Below are 24,068 nucleotides of genomic sequence, written 5' to 3'. Positions count from 1 at the left end.
TGCCATTTTCAAATGGCCGAAATGTATATAGGGCTGAAGTGGTTACTGTAATGTTTTGTAATAATAATTAGAATCTACAAAGTAACTAAAGTGTTCAAATAATTGTAGTGGAGTAAAAAGTACAATATTTTCCTCTGACATGTAGTGGAGTAAGAAGCAAAAGCATTGAACATCGGAAGCACTCAAGTAAAGCATAGTAATTGTACTTAAGTACAGTACTTGAGTAAATGCACTTAGTTACTTTACACAGGCAGACTCACCACCAGGGGGGAATATCCCAGCTTCTTCAAATGGCGAATCTTCAGAGCCAGGTGAGCACGGGGATGAGACGTACCGTAACAGAACGCTGAATACGGAACGCACATCACCGCCGTCCTACCAACACACACACACACATTAAAACATAGTGTACATCATTGGTTCTCAAAGTGGGCTCCGGGGACCCCCAGGGGTCCTTGGGGAGGCTCCAGGGGGTCCCCAGCAAAATGTGTTAATATAGCGTCACAATCATTTTGACCACTTTAGCCTTTTTGGGCTTTTTGGGCTATTCAAAAATAGCAGATCTACAAGCTCACAGCGCGGCACTCTATTTTTTTGTAAAATCTTGAACATTAGTGAACATTTTTTTAAGCATGCGTTTTAACACAAATCTTTGCCTCTGGGGGTCCCTGGCACGAGATATTTTTCCAATGGGGGTCCGCGGCCAAATATAGATCAATTTGGGGGTCCCTGGCATGAAAAAGTTTGAGAAGCGCACACACACACACACACACACACACACACACAGAAACATAGTGTATATCACCGCCATTCTACCAAACACACACACACACACACACACACACACACACATGTTTGTATTACTATACTTGTGAGGACATCAACATTTTAGGAGCCGATTTTATGATTGATTTATGATTTTTTGGGGGCATTTTTAACCGCAAGTCTAAAGCCGAAAAATAGCAGATCTACAAGCTCACAACGTGTCGCGCTGCGACACGTTGTGAGCTTGTAGATCGGCTATTTTACGGTGTGTGCCATCGCCGCACAACTAGGTATAAAATGGAAAAAATCTACAACCGGACCCCTAAACCTAACCTCTAAATGTCTGATCCTAATATTAACCCCCAACCTGAATCTTTTTCTACTTGTAAACGTATCTCTAAAACATTTTTTGCAACCATTAAATAACAATTTCTCTTGTGAGGACAAAGAAAATGGTCCTCACAACATCTTTTTCTCATATTCTACTATTCTTGTGGGGACGTTTGGTCCTCAACAAGTATAGTAATACACACACACACACACACACACACACACACACACACACACACACACACACACAGAAAAACCAACACTTCTGTGAGCCTTCAAAAGGTCAAAGTTTGAATCATGCCATGAGTCACGTTGATGAAGGTGACTCTGAGACTAAAGCATGAACGACAGAGATAAAGATTTTTGTGTCTCAGTTTCACTGAGGCTTCTCAGAAAACCCTATGTCTTACTCAAGTATTCAGCTATCGTTAAACGTGAACAGATTTGTCTTCATTGCAAATGATACTTAACCCATTAAAGGGTAAGACCACTTTGGTAGAGGTTTGGGTTGTGTAGTAACCTTGCCATGATGTAACTCCAAAGGTGGGCAAGAAATAACAAATAATTCCTCCATTGATTAGAAATTGATCATTCTAAATTTGCTCCTCATTGACTTACATTGTACGGTAAAACAGCTCTCAAAGTCACTCTTTTAGCACGTAAACGAACACGAAGCTGATTCAGACAATATAGAACATCACCAAACCCAGTACTGTTTATTTTTTAAGTGAAAATGTTAACTTCCTGCTGATTTTACTATTTGAAGATCCGGATCCGCCAATCCAGTCCGGGTTTTCTTCTTAATAAAAATAGCAAAATCAACAGGAAGTTAACATTTTTATATAAAAAAAAACAGTACTGGGTTTGGTGATGTTCTATATTGTCTGAATCAACTTTGTTTGTGTTTGTTTAGGTGCTAAAAGAGTGACTTTGAGAGCTGTTTTACCGTACAATGTAAGTCAATGAGGAGCATATTTTGAATTATCAATTTCTAATCAATGGAGCAATTATTTTTGATTTCTTGTCTACCTTTGGAGTTACATCATGGCAAGGTAACTACACAACCCAAACCTCTACCAAAGTGGTCTTGCCCTTTAAGACCTGGAACTGTGTCATTTTTAGAGTTGAGCTAAAAAAGCATTATTTTACACTTTGGGCTATTCAAAAATAGCAGATCTACAAGCTCGTATCGCGGCACCGAGTGCCGCGCTAACATTTTTAACTCAAATCTTTGCTTCTGGGGGGGTCCCTGGAACAAAATGTTTTGATGGGGGTCCACGGCCAAATACATATAATTTTGGGGGTCCTTGACATGAAAAAGATTGAGCACCACTGATACAGAAACATACGTTTTTCAGAAAACTGTTGGGATTTAGGACACATGTAGAATCGGCTTTAGGTCTCAATGGGTTAAACATATGTTTGTACATATTTTGAATGATACTCACACATATTATTCTACATATTTTGAATGATACTCACACATATTATTCTACATATTTTGAATGATACTCACACATATTATTCTACATATTTTGAATGATACTCACACATATTATTCTACATATTTTGAATGATACTCACACATATTATTCTACATATTTTGAATGATACTTACACATATTATTCTACATATTTTGAATGATACTCACACATATTATTCTACATATTTTGAATGATACTTACACATATTATTCTACATATTTTGAATGATACTTAGACATAGGGGGTGTTTTGTAGAGAAATGTGAGCCAGTCTAATGAGCTATTTTAATGTTTCACAGGTAGATTTTGATTGATTTAATATTTGTATTAGGCAGAAATGTTAAAAACAGCACAAGTACAGTGAAAACACTTTGTCTAAGAGGTCCGTCCAAAAAAGTCCTTGCGGTCTTGTTTCCATTGAGGTCCTTGCATTCAATTCATAAAAATAAGTCAATCGTGTCCTCCTGAGGTGAATAGTTTTGAGTGAATTTAGTTTGACTTTAGTTTGTTGATTACTTTAGATGCAGAAATGGGCTTTTTTTTGCTATTAAAAATGTCTTAAAAGTCCTTAAATTGTCACGTCATCGTTATCTGGGGACCCCCGCAAAATCATGTGGGGACCGACCCCCCCCCCCGGGGGTCCCAATCCACAGGTTGAGAACCACTGCTCTAGATCTATCAAAAAGCCCTGTAATGATGTGACGTTATCAACCATGAAGCAGATGGTGGTGTCTTACCGTACACTGCCCCCTAGTGGATGATGTTCTGCTTTGCCCAGGGGTTTGGTTGTTATCACAGCATCTGTGAGGAACACACAGAGACACAAAGCTATAGTTAAACCACTAAGCCTTGTTACGCCACGCATCGTGGGCTTGTAGATCTGCTAGTTAGTGGTGTAAAGTAACCAAGTACATTTACTCAAGTACTGTACAATTTTGAGGTACTTTTACTTTACTGGAGTATCCCCAATTGTCTTTTACTTCCAAATATTGTACTTTTACTCCACTACAATTATTTGAAAACTTTAGTTGCTAGTTACTTTGCAGATATAAATGATTACATTATAAAACAAACATTAACCACTTTAGCCTAATTTTATACCGAGGCTATTTGAAAATAGCCGATCTACAAGCTCACAACATTACATTACATTACATTACAGTCATTTAGCAGACGCTTTTATCCTAACCCACTTACAATAAGTGCATTCAACATAGGTAGGGAACGAAACTACTATTCACCAGAAGTCTTAAGTGCATTTTCTTCTAAAACAAGCAACTAAGAGCATACCTAGCGCTAAGGTAAAAGTGCAATATATCAACTACCTACGTTCTAGCTGATAGACAAATAGGAAAATCAAATGAGCAAGAGATAAAACAAATAAGTGTATCGAATAAACAAGATCCAATAAAACAAGAGCTCGTTAATAATTGACAACAAGTAGACAAGGGGAAGAGGAAGGGTTGTGTAGGTGGGTTTTCAGCCGCGGTGAAAGATGGGCAGTGACTCTGCTGTCCTGACATCAGTGACTCTGCTGTCCTGACATCAGTGACTCTGCTGTCCTGACATCAGTGACTCTGCTGTCCTGACATCAGTGACTCTGCTGTCCTGACATCAGTGTCTCTGCTGTCCTGACATCAGTGACTCTGCTGTCCTGACATCAGTGACTCTGCTGTCCTGACATCAGTGACTCTGCTGTCCTGACATCAGTGACTCTGCTGTCCTGACATCAGTGACTCTGCTGTCCTGACATCAGTGACTCTGCTGTCCCGACATCAGTGTCTCTGCTGTCCTGACATCAGTGACTCTGCTGTCCTGACATCAGTGACTCTGCTGTCCCGACATCAGTGACTCTGCTGTCCCGACATCAGTGTCTCTGCTGTCCTGACATCAGTGACTCTGCTGTCCTGACATCAGTGACTCTGCTGTCCCGACATCAGTGACTCTGCTGTCCCGACATCAGTGTCTCTGCTGTCCTGACATCAGTGACTCTGCTGTCCTGACATCAGTGACTCTGCTGTCCTGACATCAGTGACTCTGCTGTCCCGACATCAGTGACTCTGCTGTCCCGACATCAGTGACTCTGCTGTCCCGACATCAGTGACTCTGCTGTCCTGACATCAGTGACTCTGCTGTCCCGACATCAGTGACTCTGCTGTCCCGACATCAGTGACTCTGCTGTCCTGACACCAGTGACTCTGCTGTCCTGACATCAGTGACTCTGCTGTCCTGACATCAGTGACTCTGCTGTCCTGACATCAGTGTCTCTGCTGTCCTGACATCAGTGACAGTGGCAGCCATGTCTAATGCATTAGTTCTCAAAGTGGGGTCCGGGGACCCCCAGGGGTCCTTGAGGGAGTTCCAGGGGGTCCCCAGCTAAATGATGGATAGTTAGGAACCAAATGGACCCTTATGGGTCTGTAACTCTGAGAGTGTACAAATGGAACCAAATGGACCCTTACGGGTCTGTAACTCTGAGAGTGTACAAATGAAACCAGATTAACCCTTATGGGTCTGTAACTCTGAGAGTGAACAAATGGAACCAAATGGACCCTTATGGGGTCCATTTTAATGTTAAATTAACATTGATTTTACGATATAAATTGGGGTCTCAGAGATAGAAATGCCATTAAATGGGGGTCCGTAGCCTAATGCATGTCAAACTGGGAGGTCCTTGAAATTAAAATGGTTGAGAATCACTGCTAGAGCCGTAAAAATCTTCTCTTATGGGGGGTCCCTTCCTGGCATATCTTTTCAAATGGGGGTCCGTGGGCTAATAAGTGTCAATTTGGGGGGTCCTTGACATGAAAAAGGTTTGAGAGCCACTGGTCTAATGTACGCAAAACAACAAACAAACAAACAAACAAAAAGAAAAGAAAAGAAAAGCCCGCTCATTGTACCCATCATGTAGAAGTGATGGAGCAGCACCGCCTCCTGCAGGGAGGCCCCGGGCAGCGCGGCCATCACACCCTGCAGGCTCTCTGACAGCAGCGGGCGAGCGGGGGAGCAGCGCTCCGGGGAGACGGGGGGTCCCAACAGGGACGAGGGGACGGCCAGGGAGGAGGAGGAGGACGGGGGGCCGTCCAGACGCAGACAGCGGTCCACGGTCTGTAGCATCCACCTGTGAGGACTGAGGAAGCGCTCCTCTGGAAGAACATAAGGACAGAAAACATAAGGAGAGAGCACGGTAGTGTTGATTATGACGGCACATTTTGATTTAGTTTTAGTCATAGCCTTTTGAATAAAATTCCGTTCGTTTTTTGTCATATTTTAGTCATCTGAAATGTTTTAGTTTTTTGTCTAGTTTTAGTCGACTAAATCTACAGTTGATTTAGTCGACTAAAATGTATGTTGGCGGTGCCTTGCTTGATGGTGTCGTAATAGAGTACAGAAGTCCTGGCGTCACTCGTTCATCCCCAGGTTCGTAAAGTAATGTCTCTATGGAGAATATCATTGGGTCATCTTAGGCTTCGTCCACACGTACACGGGTATTTTCATAAACGTAGCTTTTTATATGCGTTTTGGGGGGTTCGTCCACACGCAAACGCGTTTTTGCTCCATGTAAACGCATCTTTTGGAAAACTCCTGCCACAGTGTAGATTTTTAAAAACTCCGGCTATGTGTTCCCGTGTGGACACGGTAAACGGAGTTTTTGCATGGGTCATGTAACGTTTAGCCGTTGTCGTGTGGACAGAGAGATTTTTTTAAACAGGGCCGTGTAGACGCGGAGGTTTTCAAAAACGAAAACGAAATATCTGCGTTTATGAAAATACCCGTGTACGTGTGGACGAAGCCTTAGAATCGTCTCATATAAGAATTGTGGTCCAAAAATAAACAAACTGTCCTGGCGATATTGTCAGGGAGGAGGTTCTGTATCGTTTATTTTTATTTTCACATAATTTTTATTGAAGAAGTCAGTTTTACAGGGGGATAAACAATGACAGAACTCTTCAAATTTTCTGTGAAAAAAACAACCACACAAGACAAACACAAACCCCCCCCCCTCCCAAGAAAGTAAATTACATGGTATTAAAAAGTACAGAAAAGAGGGCAAAAAGTGGAAAAAGAAGAGAGAAAAAAAAAGAGACAAAAACAAAAGCAAAACCTGAGAAAAATAAAATAAAACTCAGCCAAAAGAGTATCCGAGTAGATGACATGACAGCATGTATTATACAAACAAGGCACAGAGAAAGCTCAACCCACACCGTTCTCAAACACTTGAGGGGTCTCTCCTCGAGCACGGGCTCCGTCGCAGGAGACCGACCACCTATCCAACAGGGGTTGCCATATTTTCAGAAAGACCTGTTCCTTTTTGATGATTGCATACCGAATTCTCTCCATATGTAGAACATTGCCCAAGTCTCTAAGCCACTGCTGGAACAGACTAGATTCAGATTTCCATTGTTGCAAAATTAAACGTTTGGCCAGCAGTGTGCACAAAGAGATGGCTTGGCCCTCAAATGATTTAATAGAGGGATTGAATGTCACGAATCCAAACATAGCCAGCAGTGGATCGGGCTCAATATTTTTAATGAAAGCCTTTGAAATATAATCAAAAATAAGTGACCAAAATGTGTTTAGTTTTGAGCAGAACCAGAACTGGTGCGCAAGTGTCTGTATCGTTTATGATAGTCAGTCACTTATATTTGATACAGTCTGTTTCTGCCAAAAATGTAACTAATTTGGCGGAAGTAACATTATCGTTTTCTCACCGTCAGTTGATGCTTCATATGCATAAGAGTCAAACCGCCGGGTCATTTGTTTATTTTTGGAACACAGTTCTTATTTGACGCGATATTAAACACGTCTATTGATTCAGAATGGGGGTGGAAAACCGCGAACCAGGTAGACAAGCCAAGGATGTGTAAATTACATCAGACTTTGGTGCTCTATGGCTGATTTAATTTTTACACTTGGTGGCATGCTGAAAATAGCAGATCTACAAGCTCACAACGCGTCGCGCTGCGACGCGTTGTGAGCTTGTAGATCTGCTATTTTCAGAGCGCAACATCCGAGCGCAACCAAACATAAAATGACTTGTCTTTTAGTTCTACTGGATCTCTTCTCCACTAGATCCCTCACTAACATTTTAGTCTGTTTTTTATTTGTTGACGACGAAATTGTCAATATATTTAGTCTTAGTTTTGTAGATCATCGTAGCTTAGTTTTTATTGAGTTTTTATTGAGTTTTCGTCAGTGAAAAAAGATAGTCGACGAAGATAGTTTTAGTTGAAGAAATCAACACTGGAGTACAGAGGGAGGGGCAAAGTAGATGAGAGGAATGTAAAGCAGTAACGCAGTAAAGCAACCGTTGAGGACTAATATGTCTATATAGTCCTCACAAAACGTTTAAAAAAAAGGAAAGAAAGAAAAGATTACTCCATCAAAAGTAATCTTTTCTTTCTTTCCTTTTTTTTTTAAACGTTTTGTCTTAAAAGTCCTTAACTCTTTGACTGCCGTCGACGCGAGTCAAGTCAATTGCTGTCGAGTCAATTGCTAGTTTGTCCACTTGGCCGCCGACGCGTTAGACACGCGTTTGTAATTATTGTTATCACGGTCTGATCTTGAATCCGAAGGGAGCAGTAAAACTGTAGCACAAACGGATACGGAAATACTGGATATAACGTCATTCCGTTCCCGTCGACTCCATGTTAGTAGTTTTTTTTTTTCGCCTGTATCTCTGTTCCTTTTTTTTGGGTCCATTTTTCCGAGGAGACGCGTGTTTCCAACGGCCTGTAGTGAAGGGGACACTAGCTCCGGATGCAATGTTTTGCTTCCGGAGCAATAGTCAGAGACTCCTGCTCCGGAAACACACAGTGAATCGATCGATAAATATGGATCTAAACTTTTATGACAACTTTAAAACTACTAAAAACACGAAAATCGCTTGGCACTGGGTGAGTCCATTATGAAAATACTCTGGCAGTCAAAGAGTTAAATTGTCACTTCACTGTCATTTTGGGGGACCCCCCCCCCCCCCAAAATCATTTGGTGACCCCCCCCCCTGGGGGACCCGAACCACAGGTTGAGAACCACTGTGTCAGAGCTGTGTGGTAGACACTGACCTGTGTTGCTGAGCTCTTCCAGCACTGAGCTCTGCAGCAGATGTTCCAGAGGTGTAGAGGGAAAGTGTCCCAGCAGACACAGAAAGTAGACCGCCATCAGCACCTCATGAGGGGACATCTGGGACAGGTAGGACTGGAGGACCCGGGTCAGGCTGTCCAGAAACCTGCAGACCGCAACGTGAGAAAGTGTTCACACATAAACCCAAGAAACGGATAACCATCAAACAGTGGTGGAACAAGTACTAAAATGTACTAAAAAGCGACGCGTTGTGAGCTTTTAGATCTGCTGTTTTCAAATTGCCAAAGTTTAAATAGGGCTGAACTGGCTTTGTAATAATAAATCAGTAATATTGTATAGTAATACTGTGACTAGTAACTAAAGTTTTCAAATAATTGTAGTGGAGTAAAAGTACAATATTTGCCTCTGAGATGTAGTGGAGTAGAAGTAAAAGTATTGCAAATTAGAAATACTCCAGTAAAGTAAAAAATACCTCAAAATGTTGCTTAAGTACAGTACTTGAGTACATGTACTTAGTTACTTTGCCATCATTGCCATCAAACATACTGTATACATATTTAGTTTGTTCAGTTAAAGGGAGTAAGCACACAGATGAGTGGAATCCCATGTCTTCCTCAAAAATGGAACAAACCACATTATGTGTTTATGGAAAATGGCACAACTTAGTGGGAACTAATGCCAAGTATGTATGTTGTGAGTCATAGTTGATGGGATAAGGGTGTTGTAAGTGATATTTCTTTGTTAAAAGAAGTGTTAAATGGTGCTATATTCCCATAGTAATCATTGTTATAGAGTGTTAGCTCTTTGGTAAACAGAAAAAAAAAAATCACACCCTGTGTGAAGTGAGTGGTGCCTTGCTTAGCTTGGCTAACATGTTCAATCAGCCAAGCTAACATGTCCAATGTTAACTTGGCTGATGGCACTGATGTCACTTTGAAACATTTAAATAATGTTTCAAAGTGACACACCTATTTATAGGGCTCTATTTCGTCATGCGTCTCGCTAGCCAATCAAAGCACACCCTTTCAACATATTGTCACGTGTCACGTGATGCTTGACCAATGTTAGCTTGGTGGACACACAGACAGACAGACAAAGCCACGTATAGGAGTGGTTGCCTTCGGCACCACTCAAAAATCAGGTTGGGATACCAATTTTATCCCATCAGGAGAGAGACATTGGAAGTGATGAAAGAAAAGGCTTAGCAGACAACTGGATCATTTAAGCTACTAAATGATCTCTGTGGAGTTCTATCTATAAGAATTTGTATCCTGACCAGAAAATTAGTTTTTGGGGCGGTGTAGCCGCCCCCTATAAGTGAGTTTTGGACACAAAAGATTTGTATACCCCCTAACCCTTCCATTGTTAATGCAAATCGATACTTTTGCAAAGTCAGCCAATCACATTACAGCTAGTGTCATCACCACTAACTGTAATGTGATTGGCTGACTTTGCAAATTCAGGACTGTAATTGGTTAGCGAAACACATGACACATGTGCAGCCCTATGAATAGCAGTATGGACTTTAAAAAAAGTCATTTATCCTTTTTTTAAAGTGAGTCATGTTGTGATGACCACACACCGCCCACTTCACATTGGGTGTGATTTTTTCTTTCTTTGTAACTTTTAAACATAAAATCCTCCTTTTTCCCCTTTAACAAAAACACAACATATCACTTACAACACTTTTAATGATACTCAACAATGAAGTACCAATACGACCTGAGCACAACTATACAGTGTTGATTTTGACAGCACATTTTTGATTCAGTTTTAGTCATAGTCTTTTGAATCAAATTCCATTTAGTTTTAGTCATATTTTAGTCATCTGAAATGTTTTAGTGTTAGTCTAGTTTCAGTCGACTAAATATCATACGGTTATAGTCGACTAAAACTACAGTTGATTTAGTCGACTAAAATGTATGTTGGCGGTGCCTTGATGGTGTCCTAATGGCAGATTTTACACTTGGTTGCATGCTGAAAATAGCTGATCTACAAGCTCACAACACGTCGCAGCGCGACGCGTTGTGAGCTTGTAGATCAGCTATTTTCAGAGCGCAACACGCGAGCGCAACTAAACATAAAATGACTTGTCTTTTAGTTCTACTGGATCTCTTCTCCACTAGATCCCTCACTGACATTTTAGTCTAGTTTTTATTTGTTGATGAAATTGTCAATATATTTAGTCTTAGTTTTAGTCATCATAGCTTAGTTTATATTCAGTTTTCGTCAGTGAATAAAGGTAGTCGACCAACATTTTTCGTCCTATTTTTTGTCGACGAAATCAACACTGTTATCCAGGAAAGTTAGAGTAGATCTACACATACTGTTGTCTGTGGGGGTGTGGGGGGTAGTTGAGAGAGGAGTAGATCTACACATACTGGTGTCTGTGGGGGTGTGGGGGGTAGTTGAGAGAGGAGTAGATCTACACATACTGGTGTCTGTGGGGGTGTGGGGGGTAGTTGAGAGAGAGAGGAGTAGATCTACACATACTGGTGTCTGTGGGGGTGTGGGGGGTAGTTGAGAGAGGAGTAGATCTACACATACTGGTGTCTGTGGGGGTGTGGGGGGTAGTTGAGAGAGAGGAGTAGATCTACACATACTGGTGTCTGTGGGGGTGTGGGTGGTAGTTGAGAGAGAGGAGTAGATCTACACATACTGGTGTCTGTGGGGGTGTGGGTGGTAGTTGAGAGAGAGGAGTAGATCTACACATACTGTTGTCTGCGGGGGTGTGGGGGGTAGTTGAGAGAGGAGTAGATCTTCAGTATGCTCTGCAGGTCTCTGAGCGTCAGGACATCTGGGTTCCTCGTCACCCTGTGGGAGAACACCTCCATCAGGGCTGTGGGACAGAAGACCAGGTCCTCCAACGCCAACAGGAAGAGGATCAGCTGTGTGGAGACACCATGAGACCATGAGACCAGAGAGAGAGACCAGATCAAACACCATGACACCAGAGAGAGAGACCAGATCAAACACCATGACACCAGAGAGAGAGACCAGATCAAACACCATGACACCAGAGAGAGAGACCAGATCAAACACCATGACACCAGAGAGAGAGACCAGATCAAACACCATGACACCAGAGAGAGAGACCAGATCAAACACCATGACACCAGAGAGAGAGACCAGATCAAACACCATGACACCAGAGAGAGACCAGATCAAACACCATGACACCAGAGAGAGAGACCAGATCAAACACCATGACACCAGAGAGAGAGACCAGATCAAACACCATGACACCAGAGAGAGACCAGATCAAACACCATGACACCAGAGAGAGACCAGATCAAACACCATGACACCAGAGAGAGAGACCAGATCAAACACCATGACACCAGAGAGAGAGACCAGATCAAACACCATGACACCAGAGAGAGACCAGATCAAACACCATGACACCAGAGAGAGACCAGATCAAACACCATGACACCAGAGAGAGAGACCAGATCAAACACCATGACACCAGAGAGAGAGACCAGATCAAACACCATGACACCAGAGAGAGACCAGATCAAACACCATGACACCAGAGAGAGAGACCAGATCAAACACCATGACACCAGAGAGAGACCGGGTGGGACCAGGAGACACTTCCACAAGAGGAGGTTTTGACACGGTTTAGAAAGACGCAGACAGGAGTGATCTAATCCAGTGGTTCTCAAACGTTTCCATGTCAAGGACCGCCCAAATTGACACTTAGTAGCTCGCGGACCCCCATTTGAAAAGATATGCCAGGGACCCCCCATAAGAGAAGATTTTTTTTTACGGCTCTAGCAGTGATTCTCAACCATTTAAATTTGAAGGACCCCCAGTTTGACATGCATTAGGGCTACAGACCCCCATTTAATGACATTTCTATCACTTGGACCCCAATCTATATTGTAAAATCTATGTTAATTTAACTCTGAGGGTGTACAAATGGAACCAAATGGACCCGTTAGGGTCCATTTGGTTCCATTTGTACACTCTCAGAGTTACAGACCCATAAGGGTCCATTTGGTTCCATTTGTACACTGTCAGAGTTACAGACCCATAAGGGTCCATTTGGTTCCATTTGTACACTGTCAGAGTTACAGACCCATAAGGGTCCATTTGGTCCCATTTGTACACTGTCAGAGTTACAGACCCATAAGGGTCCATTTGGTTCCATTTGTACACTCTCAGAGTTACAGACCCGCAAGGGTCCATTTGGTTCCATTTGTACACCCTCAGAGTTACAGACCCATAAGGGTCCATTTGGTTCCATTTGTACACCCTCAGAGTTACAGACCCATAAGGGTCCATTTGGTTCCATTTGTACACTCTCAGAGTTACAGACCCATAAGGGTCCATTTGGTTCCATTTGTACACTCTCAGAGTTACAGACCCATAAGGGTCCATTTGGTTCCATTTGTACACTCTCAGAGTTACAGACCCATAAGGGTCCATTTGGTTCCATTTGTACACTGTCAGAGTTACAGACCCGCAAGGGTCCATTTGGTTCCATTTGTACACTCTCAGAGTTACAGACCCATAAGGGTCCATTTGGTTCCATTTGTACACTCTCAGAGTTACAGACCCATAAGGGTCCATTTGGTGCCTAATCTATCATTTAGCTGGGGACCCCCTGGAACTCCCTCAAGGACCCCTAGGGGTCCCCGGACCCCAATTTGAGAACCAATGATTTAATCTAACATAAAACAACCCCTGATTTACACTTAGTTGCAGGCCTATGTTGCGCACCAACGATGGTTACGTACAAGCTCACGCGTAGTGAGATTGCCTTTTGGCCATTCAAAAATAGCAGATCTTCAAGCTCATGGCACGGTACCGAGTACAGAATCCCCCAGAAGCAAAGATTTGAGTAAAGAAATGTTCGCTTTGAAAAAGGATTTGCACAAACCCACAAACTTTCACGATTAAAAAAAAAAAAAAAGCAGATCTATAAGCTTGTGGTGCGGCACTCAGTACCGCGCTATGGGCTTTTATATCTGCTACTTTTGAATAGCCCAAAGTATAAAATAATGGTGTGTGTGTGTGTGTATGTGTGTAATTCCGTGCACAGTCAGTAGAGGGCAGCACCTGCTTGTTGCTCCACATGTCCACAGTGGAGGCCAGGTGTTCAGACAGCTCTGTCAACAGACCTGTGTCTCGGTAGTTGAGCTCTCTGCAAGACCTGAGCAACAATATCAGTCTGTTGAACGGGATGCTGTGGACGTTCTCTGGACCACAGGAGGACAAGAGGACATGAAGAAGACATGAGGACACAGAGGAGGACATGAAGAGTTCATATGAAGAGAGAACAAGTCATTAAGAATAGTAATGATAATACTATTAAGACCTGAGAACCATTATACAAATGTCTTCTAAATTCTAACAGTTTTCTGAAAAACCTATACGTTTTTACATCAGTGGTGCTCAAACTTTTTTAATGTCAAGGACCCCCAGAATTATACGTATTTGTCCGCGGACCCCCACCCCAATCCCCAGCCCCCTCCTTACTTGACTTTTTTTAAGTAACAGTTACTTAAATATCCGATGTTTTATTATTTCTTATTTGTGTGATACTTTGGTTGACTATTGTGAGTTGTCTTTCTGTCTTGTCTTTGCAAGTGTAATTGCTGTTAATTTGTATGATGCTGTATGTAATACTGCAACACAACTAACAACAAAAATATTTATTTTTCAAAACAAGTTCTTAAAATATAGGAGGTGCGCTCGCCTGCCACACAAGAGTTGGTGTAGAGGGAAAAATTAGCGGGCCTAGTATACAGCCTTGGGGGGACTCCAGTCAACTAAGGGCGGATTCATACTGGGTCTGATTGATTGGAACCGTTCCCGAGTACCGTTGCCCTCTCCCCGCTGTAAATCAATCTTATCTTCAGGGACTGTTTTCGGCTAGACTTTACAAATCAGTCCGCTACAATAACGCAAGAGAAAAAATACATATACGTATATTTCATACCCACACACAAATGAATGGAGTCCAATCAATGTCTTCCTAAAAAATCAAACAAACCACGCTTGTGTTTGGAAAACAGTTGGCAGTCAAGCATACTGGCCCTCATTTATCAACGCAGCGTATAAACCGCCGTATATTTTCCATATATTCGGCCGTACACCAACGTCAAAGTCACATTTATCAACGCATCCTACACAGCTGATCCGAGCTTACACTTGGTCCCAGCGTTGATAAATGTCACGGCTGAAACGAGCGTCATTTAAATAACACGCCCTTTAAAAATTCTCAAAACGCCCCGATTTTACGACATGAAGACGAACCAGAATACGACCAAAGACATGAAAAGCCAATAAGAAATAGTTTAACCCCGATCGCCTCGCCTCGCCTCGCCACACACGCCCCTCTCTCTCTCTCTCTCTCTCTCTCTCTCTCTCTCACACACACACACACACACACACACACACACCCGCCCAGCTGTGTTTCTCATGTAACCCGTACCGTAGCGGTACAATCACGTAGGCTTGAAGCCTACATGAATGACATATTATGATACCAATCAATCACATCGCCATGAATGGAATATGTTTGTATATTAATGTATTTAACCCATACCGAGCAGTGCGTGTTCGAGTTACACTAAAATAAAGCCGTCATGTAGGCTATTCCCATTTCCCAGTGAGACTCGGACCGTCGTGTCTCACTGGGAATATTTGTTATATTTTCACAGGGATTATTTATTAGTGTAGATATACATTTATGAGTGGAGTATGTGTTCAGATGCCTGTCAGACAGTCAAACAATGCTGCTCCGCAGGTCTAGGATGGAATAAACGGGTGCAGCCAACGTCAACAACTGGTCTCGACCAGACGTGAGATCTCAGCGTACCGTAGGATAAAGCCCACGTCAGGATATATTGATAAATGCCGAAAAGTGCGGTGATAACGCCGTACGCCCATTATTTGGTCTACACCGCGTTGATAAATGAGGGCCAGTGTGATTAAATGTGGTGTGAGTGATATGTCTTTGTTAAAATAAGTGTTAAATAGCTATATATTCTGATAGTGTTTGTTCAGTAACAGGGGTCTCCCCCTCTCTCCAGCTCTTCATTAAACAGAAAACACATTTTCTGGCCTGTATAACAATCTAGTCTTTCTACAGGATACAGAATAAAGAGCCCTGTCTCACCTGCTATGGTCTTGCTACAGATATCCAGCAGGGGTTTGGAGTAGAAGCCCAAGGCAGTCATGGTGGAGATCATGTACAAGCAGTTAGGGATCGTAAACTGATCCTTCATGGACAACGCCTTTCTCTGGAGGAAGAAGACAGGAGGAATATGACTGTTAGAAGACAGTGTTTAAGAGGAATATGACTGTTAGAAGACAGTGTTTAAGAGGAATATGACTGTTAGAAGACAGGAGGAATATGACTGTTAGAAGACAGGAGGAATATGACTGTTAGAAGACAGTGTTTCAGAGGAATATGACTGTTAGAAGACAGTGTTTAAGAGGAATATGACTGTTAGAAGACAGTGTTTAAGAGGAATATGACTGTTAGAAGACAGTGTTTAAGAGGAATATGACTGTTAGAAGACAGTGTTTAAGAGGAATATGACTGTTAGAAGACAGTGTTTAAGAGGAATATGACTGTTAGAAGACAGGAGGAATATGACTGTTAGAAGACAGTGTTTAAGAGGAATATGACTGTTAGAAGACAGGAGGAATATGACTGTTAGAAGACAGTGTTTAAGAGGAATATGACTGTTAGAAGACAGTGTTTAAGAGGAATATGACTGTTAGAAGACAGTGTTTAAGAGGAATATGACTGTTAGAAGACAGGAGGAATATGACTGTTAGAAGACAGGAGGAATATGACTGTTAGAAGACAGTGTTTAACTCATTCACTGTCAGACTTATTTCTGGCTGTGTTTGCCCACTGCCAGCGATTTAGTGTTTTTTATAAAATTGTTTAAAAATTCACTTTTTTTTTTGTTTCATTGTGATCGCAATTCCAGTTGTTTCTAAACACACAGGGAGTCGTGCACGCCGCTCAGACAACAAACATTACGGTCGGTGCGGAGCCCTTCTCCTCCAGCCCAGCGTTGAACACAATGCATGGCGATGTGAACGGAAAACTCACTTTCTTTTTCCACCTCGCCACAGACCTCGCTAAATCCTTTATGATTGAGTGTTCAACTGTTTGTAGACACACAGGGTAGTTGTGTGAGTGGCCCAGAGAAGAAATTTTCAATCGGCGACATTTCAATCCATTTTGCAGCAGTAGCAGTTTCAAAAGAGCGATGCGAAACAGTGTTATGCGGCGGAGAAATGCAAAGCCGAGAAAAAGCCGTTTGAAAGCGGAACCCAAACAGGAAGTGGACGGGAGCAAAAATCTTTGATTGACGTATTTCCGTATCCGGGTGTGCTACAATGAAATGTGTCGTGTCGAGAGATGAAGGTGAGATCTTGTTTTAAAAAATGATTTAGCAAAATTACGTTTTTTACGTCAGAGGCAGGTTTGGTAATTGGAAAAAAATACGTTTTTTACATCAGAGGCAGTGTATGAGTTAAGAGGAATATGACTGTTAGAAGACAGGAGGAATATGACTGTTAGAAGACAGTGTTTAAGAGGAATATGACTGTTAGAAGACAGGAGGAATATGACTGTTAGAAGACAGTGTTTCAGAGGAATATGACTGTTAGAAGACAGGAGGAATATGACTGTTAGAAGACAGTGTTTAAGAGGAATATGACTGTTAGAAGACAGTGTTTAAGAGGAATATGACTGTTAGAAGACAGTGTTTCAGAGGAATATGACTGTTAGAAGACAGTGTTTAAGAGGAATATGACTGTTAGAAGACAGTGTTTCAGATGAATATGACTGTTAGAAGACAGTGTTTAAGAGGAATATGACTGTTAGAAGACAGTGTTTAAGAGGAATATGACTGTTAGAAGACAGTGTTTCAGATGAATATGACTGTTAGAAGACAGTGTTTAAGAGGAATATGACTGTTAGAAGACAGTGTTTCAGAGGAATATGACTGTTAGAAGACAGTGTTTCAGAGGAATATGACTGTTAGAAGACAGTGTTTCAGAGGAATATGACTGTTAGAAGACAGTGTTTCAGAGGAATATGACTGTTAGAAGACAGGAGGAATATGACTGTTAGAAGACAGGAGGAATATGACTGTTAGAAGACAGTGTTTAAGAGGAATATGACTGTTAGAAGACAGTGTTTCAGAGGAATATGACTGTTAGAAGACAGTGTTTCAGAGGAATATGACTGTTAGAAGACAGTGTTTCAGAGGAATATGACTGTTAGAAGACAGTGTTTAAGAGGAATATGACTGTTAGAAGACAGTGTTTCAGAGGAATATGACTGTTAGAAGACAGTGTTTCAGAGGAATATGACTGTTAGAAGACAGTGTTTCAGAGATCTAAAAAGTAACAGCACTGCAGAACCAACGTAAAGACTTTAGGGCAAGGGGTCTTCAACATTTTTTCAGGCCAAGGACCCCTTAGCTGAGAGAGAGATGAAGCAGGGACCCCCCCAATACATATTGTATAAAATTGTGTTGCAGATTAAACTTTTTCATAGATTTCATAGATAGTGAAAACTTGACTGTTGGCTCTGCTCTTTTTTCATTTCTACACCACATTAGCCAAAAATAGCCGATCTACAAGCTCTATCAACACGATAACACATCAGCAGCGCAAGGCATTGTGAGCTTGTAGATCTGCTATGTTGGTCCAAGTGGTTAACCCATTTAGACCTGGAACGCATCTGTGTCACTTTAGATTTCTTTGGCTATTCAAAAATAGCAGATCTACAAGCTCATAGCGCGGCACAGAGTGCCGCGCTATGAGCTTGTAGATCTGCTATTTTTGAAAAATCGTGAAAATTATTTTTTTATATTTTTTTCCGGAAAACTGGAGACCCCCCCTGTAGTAACTCTGAGGGCCCCTTTAGGGGTCCCGGACCCCCTGTTGAAGACCCCTGCTTTAGGGGGCGACACCAACCTCTAGTTTCTTCTTCAGGTCCAGAGGAGGGTCTTTCCCCACGATTCTCATCATGGTCTGCAGGGCCATGACTGTCTTTATGCTGGGAAGATCAGAGTCCACCTTCAGCCTGGGGTTCAGCAGCAAGGGGAGAGGACAGGGTTAAAGGGATATCACTGGGGTTCAAGCAGCCAGGGGAGAGGACAGGGTTAAAGGGATATCACTGGGGTTCAAGCAGCAAGGGGAGAGGACAGGGTTAAAGGGATATCACTGGGGTTCAGCAGCAAGGGGAGAGGACAGGGTTAAAGGGATATCACTGTGGTTCAGCAGCAAGGGGAGAGGACAGGGTTAAAGGGATATCACTGGGGTTCAAGCAGCAAGGGGAGAGGACAGGGTTAAAGGGATATCACTGGGGTTCAGCAGCAAGGGGAGAGGACAGGGTTAAAGGGATATCACTGGGGTTCAGCAGCAAGGGGAGAGGACAGGGTTAAAGGAATATCACGGGGGTTCAGCAGCAAGGGGAGAGGACAGGGTTAAAGGGATATCACTGTGGTTCAAGCAGCAAGGGGAGAGGACAGGGTTAAAGGGATATCACTGGGGTTCAAGCAGCAAGGGGAGAGGACAGGGTTAAAGGGATATCACTGGGGTTCAAGCAGCAAGGGGAGAGGACAGGGTTAAAGGGATATCACTGGGGTTCAGCAGCAAGGGGAGAGGACAGGGTTAAAGGGATATCACTGGGGTTCAGCAGCAAGGGGAGAGGACAGGGTTAAAGGGATATCACTGGGGTTCAAGCAGCAAGGGGAGAGGACAGGTGGTTGGTATTTAAGATATTAAGACCTGGAACGCATCTGTATCACTTTTTTAATTTGAGCTAAAAAGCATTATTTTACACTTTGGCTGCAATAGAGCTGCTATTTTTGAAAAATCGTGAAAATATGTGCAAATCTTTGAATATATTATTTTACAGCAAACATTTTTTAAGTCAAATCTTTGCTTCTGGGCGTCCCTGGAACAAAATATTTTGAGATGGGGGTCAGCGGCCTTGACATGAAAATGTTTGAGAACCACTGATTAGAAACATAGGTTTTTCAGAAATCTGTTGGGATTTAGAAGACATTTGTGGAAAGCCTCAGGTCCCATTAACTGCCAGAGGTATTTCTGAATATTTCTAGCCAGTGCCAGAGATTTTTCATTGAAAAACAAAAAAGTACTCAGGAGCCGAGATGAATAATTTTTAAGTTTTAAGTTAACAAGGAAGTGGATAGGAGTCTATATCTTCGATAAATCATATCTCCTTGGTCTTTGGGTCAAATTGGATTTTTTTTATTTTCAGTTCACGTAGATCTACGCGATTGGCACGTGGCGGCTATAAATAGGTTCGCGTAGATCTACGTGATTGGCATGCAATGTGTTAATGGGTTAAGATAGTCAAAGAGACGGTGCCCTCAATACCCTCATACCTGACTAACTACTTCTCCAAAATGAATGACACTCACAGCCACAGGGACCATGATCTGTTAACACCCATTCTACTGACACCAACATGTTGAATGACCTGACACCATCTATTAAAGCATGTGTAGCACTGGTTTCTTTCACAATTGGCCTGAAAAAAACATCACCTCATGCCTTCCTTCAGTGCAGTGATGTTGGCTCTGTTCTCCAGGTGTTCCAGAGAGGAGGCCAGGACAGACAGACTCCTCTCATCAAACTCATTCAGCTTCTCCTGCAAAGCAAGCACAACAATACATTAATACAAAACTATGTTTTAATCCTTGCTTAACAAAAAGCTAGATAAGGTACATAGTATACTGTACCTTTAACTCTTGTCAAATATAACCTAAGAAAGAGGCAAACATTTTGAAAACAGCAGATCTACAAGCTCACAACGAGTTGCGAGGCGTTTAGAGCATGTAGATCTGCTATTTTCACAATTTATTTATCTGTGGAACGGTAGGAGACACCAAGGAGACTATTTGTGTCTCCTACCGGAACCACTGCCGGTCATCAAACTATTGTTTTAGGAATGAGACACAAACAAAAAAATATCCATGAATTCAAGTCTCCATGGGGAGACTAATCCATAGAAAAAAAAGTCATTTTGGGGGTGAACTATCCCTTTAAGTAAAGTACTTAAGTACACATGCGTACTAGTTACTTTACACACACACTGGCCCTTGGCCTTTACCTGGCAGGTCCTGAGCAGGGTGTGGACCACCCTGCTCCGCTGCGGCACGCCCAGCCGGACCGCCGCCAGCAGCGAGTACGCCACGTCCACGCACGACATGCAGCCGGCGTCCGCCATCACCCGCCGCAGCAGCGCCTCCATGCCCGGGTGCTCCAGCGTCAGCCGCCGCGACTCGTCACGGTGGCGCCGCTCCTGGGACAGGGCCTTGGTGGTCTCCTCCTGGGACAGGGCCTTGGTGGTCTCCTCCTGGGACAGGGCCTTGGTGGTCTCCTCCTGGGACAGGGCCTTGGTGGTCTCCTCCTGGGACAGGGCCTTGGTGGTCTCCTCCTGGGACAGGGCCTTGGTGGTCTCCTCCTGGGACAGGGCCTTGGTGGTCTCCTCCTGGGACAGGGCCTTGGTGGTCTCCTCCTGGGACAGGGCCTTGGTGGTCTCCCACACGCGCATCAGACACTGGCTGAGGTCGCCCGGCGGGACCACGGGGGCGCCGCCGTCGTGCCGCTGCTGGGTGGCGGCCAGGAGGAGGTCCAACACGTCCGTGGGGGAGGAGCACTCCCTCAGCTGGGCCGAGAAGAACATCCTGTCTGCCAGCAGTCTGGAGACAGCATCACAACATGTTTAGAAGAACATCCTGTCTGCCAGCAGTCTGGAGACACCATCACAACATGTTTAGAAGAACATCCTGTCCGCCAGCAGTCTGGAGACAGCATCACAACATGTTTAGAAGAACATCCTGTCCGCCAGCAGTCTGGAGACACCATCACAACATGTTTAGAAGAACATCCTGTCCGCCAGCAGTCTGGAGACACCATCACAACATGTTTAGAAGAACATCCTGTCTGCCAGCAGTCTGGAGACACCATCACAACATGTTTAGATGATGAGAGGGATGTTAAAAAAATATATAATAATAATAATCCGAAGATTTACTGCTCCATTCACTTCATGGTTAACTTATTACTTTAAAATCCTGTATCTCGGCTCCTGTGTACTTTTTTTTTTCACTATGTATTTTTGGTGATTTTTGGTTCCCGATTCTACGAGACTCCTGTGTGTATTAATGAGGGGATAACCGTGAGGACGGGGATCACAGAGAATATTTTGTGACTACTTGAAAAGGTAACAAAATCGTTAAAAACTCCACTTTTGTACAGCCACTGGCTGTACAAAAGTGCAAAGTAGACTTAAATATACACAGAAATGATAACGACCAAATGCCAATGATCAAAAAAATGTACGATGGAAAAAAATGTATTATATATTACTTAATATTATGCTTTAAAAAAAAATGCTTATGATTATGCAAAATAACTGCAATTATCTCAAATAATTACAATGAGGCGATTCCATAATAATAATAATAATAATAACAGGCCTACCCGTCAGGCAGTAGGGCCTCAGAGGGAGGTGACAGTGAGAGATGCTCCTTCTCATGGAGCCGTTCATCCTCAGTCCTACCCTGATGGAGTAAGGTTCATTGTGATTAACCATTTCATTTGTGTTTTTTGGCGTTGAACATTATGAATAAAACATTACATTTCTGTTTGGCCTTTAAAAGGGATAGTTCACCCCTAAAATGGCTTTTTTTTCCTATCAAGTAGTCACCCCATGGAGACTTGAATTCATGTTTTTGTCTCATTCCTAAGACGATAATTTGATGACCGGAAGCGGTTCCGGTAGGAGACACAAAGAGTCTCCTTTGTATCTCCTACCGGAACCGCTGCCAACCGGTCCGCTGGTCATCAAATTATTGGCTTAGGAATGAGACAAAAACAATAAAATATCCATGAATGCAACTCTCCATGGGCTGACTAATCCATAGAAAATATTACACAAAAAAATGACTGACAGAAGAAATTACAAGAAAAATAAATAAATAGTGTAAATAGCTTATCTACAAGCTATTTCTGTTTTTTTAATATTTGAAAATGTCTGAACCTTTTTCAACATGGAAACGATTATGATGATTATGCAAAAATAACTGCGATTGGACGATCATGTACTAATTGAGACAGGCCTAAGGGTCCAGGCAGGGCTACCTGAGAGTAGTACTGGATGGAAGCGGCGGTGGGACCGTTCCTCCATCTGGATGATGATGATGATACGAGACGAGATGAAGATGAACCGCCCCCAACCGGCGCCGTCACAATCTGGGGGGGGCACCCGCCGCCGCCACGCCGCTGTTGCCATAGCGACCTACAGGCCGAGAGGCGTCGAGCCCACCTCCCCACCTCCGCTCCCGTCGCCCGGAGGGACATTATCATGGGATGCTGTCGTCGTTGCTGTTGCCTTGGAGACGCCGAAGCAGCAGGGGTGTGGTCAAAGTATCCCCAGGCAGGGTCCTCAGTCTCACTGAGTCATGTGACGATGTGTCTTAAACCAGCGCTGGAGACAGGATCAAAACGATAACAGTCAGTCACCATGGGGGGGTCGTCCCAATGGAGCCTTACGGGTCACCCAATGCTCGGACACTGTCGATGCATTGAATGGGACATTATCACGCTTAATCAGACTATTGATTGGTCTAAGTAGGTGAGATACTGACCTACCCACGGGGCTCAGTAGGTGTTTTGTATATGGTATAGTTTTGGACCACGACAGAGGCGTTTTGGGGTGACAATTTGCCCCCTGGTAGGTCAGTATCTCACCTACTTAGACCAATCAATAGTCTGATTAAACGTGATAATGTCCCATTCAGTGCATTGGGTCTGTATTGATTTAAGCAGCTTAGTTTTTTTTAACACAGATCACATTTGACACAGAGTCTTTAACGTCTTGCTCTTGACACTGTAGCTGCGGTGTTAGGTTTTAGCGCACAACGCATTTCACCTGCCTTTTACTTGTTATAGTTGACAATAAAGTCGAACCTTGAACCTTGTAACTCTGAGTTAAATGAACACTGAGGTATTTCACACTGAAGATAGGGGTCCAACGGGGGCCCCGCTGGCCTAGCGATTAAGGCACATAGCACCACATATAGGCTCTAATGCAGCCTGACAGAAAGCCGCGGGTCCAAGACCCAGCAACCTTTTTTGCATGTCACTCCCTGACCCCGTCTCTCTCTCCCTATTTCTTGTGTGTGTCTCTCTCTCTCTGGGTACTATCAATAAAGGCAGAAAAGCCCCCCCCAAAAAATATAAAATACATTCTAAACAGGGTATCCCGCACAGGAAGGAACACTAAAAAGGTAAACATTTTATCCACTAGCCTAAAGGGGAATTCCATATTAGGCTTTTGCTCATCAGGCAGAGGCTCTGAGCTATACTGCTACATTCATC

The 24,068-nt window shown here is 43.0% G+C and overlaps 1 protein-coding gene across 3 annotated transcripts in view; it reads right to left on the bottom strand.

The window, feature by feature from the left end:
• The window catches only part of LOC311040903 (FAST kinase domain-containing protein 2, mitochondrial-like), a 98,217-nt gene that overhangs the window by 73,145 nt on the left and 1,004 nt on the right, over positions 1-24,068 (bottom strand). For 2 of the 3 annotated variants that reach the window (XR_014600336.1, XM_084051311.1), the window contains exons 2-13: positions 22,830-23,175; positions 22,170-22,249; positions 20,794-21,385; positions 20,228-20,331; positions 18,627-18,735; positions 15,796-15,919; positions 13,731-13,870; positions 11,379-11,551; positions 8,645-8,808; positions 5,480-5,725; positions 3,317-3,380; positions 261-375 (exon numbers count right to left, since the gene is read on the bottom strand). Coding sequence is in view for 2 of the 3 variants with exons in the window: in XM_084051311.1 (XP_083907437.1) it covers positions 261-375; positions 3,317-3,380; positions 5,480-5,725; positions 8,645-8,808; positions 11,379-11,551; positions 13,731-13,870; positions 15,796-15,919; positions 18,627-18,735; positions 20,228-20,331; positions 20,794-21,385; positions 22,170-22,249; positions 22,830-23,054 (2,136 nt within the window). In the remaining variant the exon portion in view is untranslated. Of the gene's footprint in view, positions 1-260; positions 376-3,316; positions 3,381-5,479; positions 5,726-8,644; positions 8,809-11,378; positions 11,552-13,730; positions 13,871-15,795; positions 15,920-18,626; positions 18,736-20,227; positions 20,332-20,793; positions 21,437-22,169; positions 22,250-22,829; positions 23,176-24,068 lie in introns of those variants that run through there. The other variant, XM_084051312.1, reaches the window with a different exon arrangement.

Source organism: Gymnoscopelus microlampas (assembly GCF_963454915.1).
Source record: "Gymnoscopelus microlampas genome assembly, chromosome: 24".
NCBI lineage: Eukaryota > Metazoa > Chordata > Actinopteri > Myctophiformes > Myctophidae > Gymnoscopelus > Gymnoscopelus microlampas.
Note: the sequence above shows the minus strand (reverse complement) of the source record. Positions and strands in the feature narration are given on the sequence as shown.